This window comes from Anastrepha obliqua, chromosome 6 (genome assembly GCF_027943255.1).
Source record: "Anastrepha obliqua isolate idAnaObli1 chromosome 6, idAnaObli1_1.0, whole genome shotgun sequence".
Classification (NCBI taxonomy): Eukaryota; Metazoa; Arthropoda; class Insecta; order Diptera; family Tephritidae; genus Anastrepha; species Anastrepha obliqua.
The window spans coordinates 32,949,153-32,952,043 of record NC_072897.1 but is presented as its reverse complement, the minus strand read 5'-3'; the positions used below and the strand labels follow the sequence as shown (position 1 = coordinate 32,952,043).

Below are 2,891 nucleotides of genomic sequence, written 5' to 3'. Positions count from 1 at the left end.
TCAACCAGTTCCACCAGTTACTGTGATAATTCTCTCTGATAGGCTCGTCCCAATTAACACCTGAGCGCCAAATGTCCTGTAGAACGATGTCCAAGGGGATCGAATATTTTCATGATTGTAGGCAAAACTTGCCGCTTCGACGGATATGTATGCTCACCAAAACCTTCTTGTAGAAACTTTTCTACAAAAGTAAGCTCATTCGACGCTGGTAGCCACCACATTCCAAACACCTTTTCGATAGTAGCTTCAGGTTCCTCAAAATATCTGGATAGTAGCGTGCTATCAGCAGAGAGTGCAGTCAAAGTTTTCTTAAAATTGGATACCCAGTTTCACATCTCATAGCCTCTTTCGTTGTGGATCCTGGGAACAACAGTGGCCAAACGCGATAACTCTTCTCATTGTCTGCACTCTGAAGCCAATCATCGACAAAAGTGTTATTTATAAAAACTTCGACAGCTTCGGGATAATTTTCGGTACATGGCATAGACATCTGGCTGTCGATTAGACTCACCGCCGCGCTATAAAAACTTCTGCGCTACTTGGTTCTCTTTGGCTACCTTAACTTGGTGAAACATCGCGTGTAAATCTCCGCATATTGCAAAAGGCTTTTCGCGGAAGCGAAGGAGAATGCCCATCATGGAGCTTAGCTGATCAGGTCCTTTTAACAGCATGTTGTTAAGCGCCATATCTTCAGCTTTGGCTGCAGCGTCCCGTACCAATCTAGTTTTGTTCTTGTTGACGATAAGCACCATGAATACGGGATGTACCATGATCTGGCGCATATCGATATATCGCATGACTCCAATTTGCGTATGTAACCCTTTTTTGTAGTCGTCAATTTCGTCGACCATAAAGCGGTGGAGTTGGAGATCCCGCTTCATCTTGGCATCCAGACACATTAGTCGGTGGCGCGCCATAGGAAGTGAATCGGGTAAAGCGACGACGTCTTGTTTCCATAGCAATTTTGTTTCCCATCTCTTTTCTGTTGGTAGAAACTTGGTGGATTTTTTCATCAATTGTAAAGCACGTTCATCATCCTTTGAGCAAAGCGGTTTAGCTGGCGCATAGACACCGATAGTGTCGATAGTAAAATACGCCTTCACTTGATCATCCATTCGGTCCCTGCCCGTAGGATCACAGCTGCAGATGTGGAGCACACGGGATGTCACATGTTGTACAGATGTATCTCGACCATAAACGGTCCATCCCAGTCGGCATCTAGCAACAATCAGGTTGGAGGTGCTCCTCTCCTTAACTTCAATTGTCACACAAACTTTCGCGTTGTCGACTCCAAAAATAATCCGGGGCCTAGCATCGTTATATGGTAGTATAGGTAGACCTTTGAGATGGGAATGCTTCCCCATTGTATCACTGTCCAATTTTTGAACAGGCAGACCTAAATGAGCAATAGTGCGTACACCTCTTAACAAGTAGTTTGGAGAACCCAGCTGTAGGACTCGCATCGATCTCAAAACTTACAAACTTGTAGTTATTTTCGCTTTGAGTAATTTCGTTAGTCCATCGCAGGTACAACGCCTTGGACGGCTCGTCCAAGTCAAGGTCATCTGCAACCTCGCTCTCAATTAAAATGCAAGATGCACCTTCGTCCGTGAGTGCATAGGTGTCAACAGATTTGGGTGCGTTACGAATAGTAATGTCGACGTACCTGAATAGCGAGCTCTGCTTCTCTTTTGGTGAGCCTGAATGACGTTCGTGGTATAGCGCTGTTTGCTCATGACCGACGTTGCTCTTAACGGGAACAGGTGTATGCACAAAAGCGTTGTGTGCCATCTGGCAGCCGTCAACCCCACTCTAACTCTTCAAATTGCATCGGCGAACATAGTGTGAATTGAAACAGCGTAAGCAAAGTTTTTTCTCTCATACAAATAGCCATCGCTCACTGTGCGGTGGCGCAGTTAATTCTGCACAGTCTGCCAACAACTTATAGCTGGCACCACATTTTGGGCATATCGCGTTTACTTCTATATTTTTTAGGATAACTTCATGAACTAAAACTCTCGCCTTGAGGGAATTACGGCCACCTCGCTTTATTTCAATATTGTCAAAGGCATTTGTTGTTCTGGGTGGGTCACATCTTGTTACTTGACTCACGCAGGTAGCAAGTCCAAAAAGCCAGTTATCAAACACAGCAATGTCGACGCGACTGAGCGACATACGATAGCTGCCCCAATTGAGCCTTTGATCGCTTGGCAATTTAGCAACAAGGTCACTAAGCAACACAAGACCGTTTAACCCTAGAAGGGTACTGTGAGTAAAATTTACTCACATAAGGAATAGATTTGTTCGTAAATCTGCAGGTTGGCCACACTGAAAGTCAAGCCACTAGCAGTGCTTGGCCCACTCTGTCATTAATCGGCTGCCGCAAGTATTGAATGGTGTTGTTTGATTTATCGCGCTTGTGGACAATTTAAAAAAAGTTAGTGAGTAAAATTTACTCATCGGTACCCTTTACGTACTAAATTGTGTGAGTCAAATTTATTTATCAGTAACTTAGTGAAAAGGAAGAAAGGGAGGAAACACCTGGAAGCAGCAAACGTAAAAAACAGAAACTTATTGAGGGGAGAAGAAATGAAAGATCAGCTGCCCAAGAATTTCGTGTAACAGAAGAGGTAATTACAATTATTACACCTAGTAACAACAATCTGATCGGAAAAGATGGAAATTTTAGTTGGAGTAAGGAACCTGTTGCTGCGCTAGGTCAAAAACCTCCCTCAAAAAATATTGTTCACATTCGCCCTGGCCCAACAGCAAATGCTAAAAATTCGTTGTGTCCTGCCAGCTGCTTCAAACTGTTTTTTACCGCAGACATATTGGAAGAGATTTTGGTTTATACAAATAAAGAAATAAACATTCAAAGGGAGAACTATACG

The 2,891-nt window shown here is 43.6% G+C and overlaps 1 protein-coding gene across 1 annotated transcript; it reads right to left on the bottom strand.

Annotated features, from left to right (window-relative positions):
- Positions 1–518: 518 nt before the first annotated feature.
- On the bottom strand, positions 519–1,791 carry LOC129250315 (uncharacterized). The gene is made up of 2 exons (XM_054889948.1): positions 1,484–1,791; positions 519–1,140 (listed from the first exon to the last, which is right to left on the bottom strand). Exons 1-2 carry the CDS (start codon positions 1,789–1,791, stop codon positions 519–521), a joined length of 930 nt encoding a protein of 309 aa, XP_054745923.1.
- Positions 1,792–2,891: the final 1,100 nt, after the last annotated feature.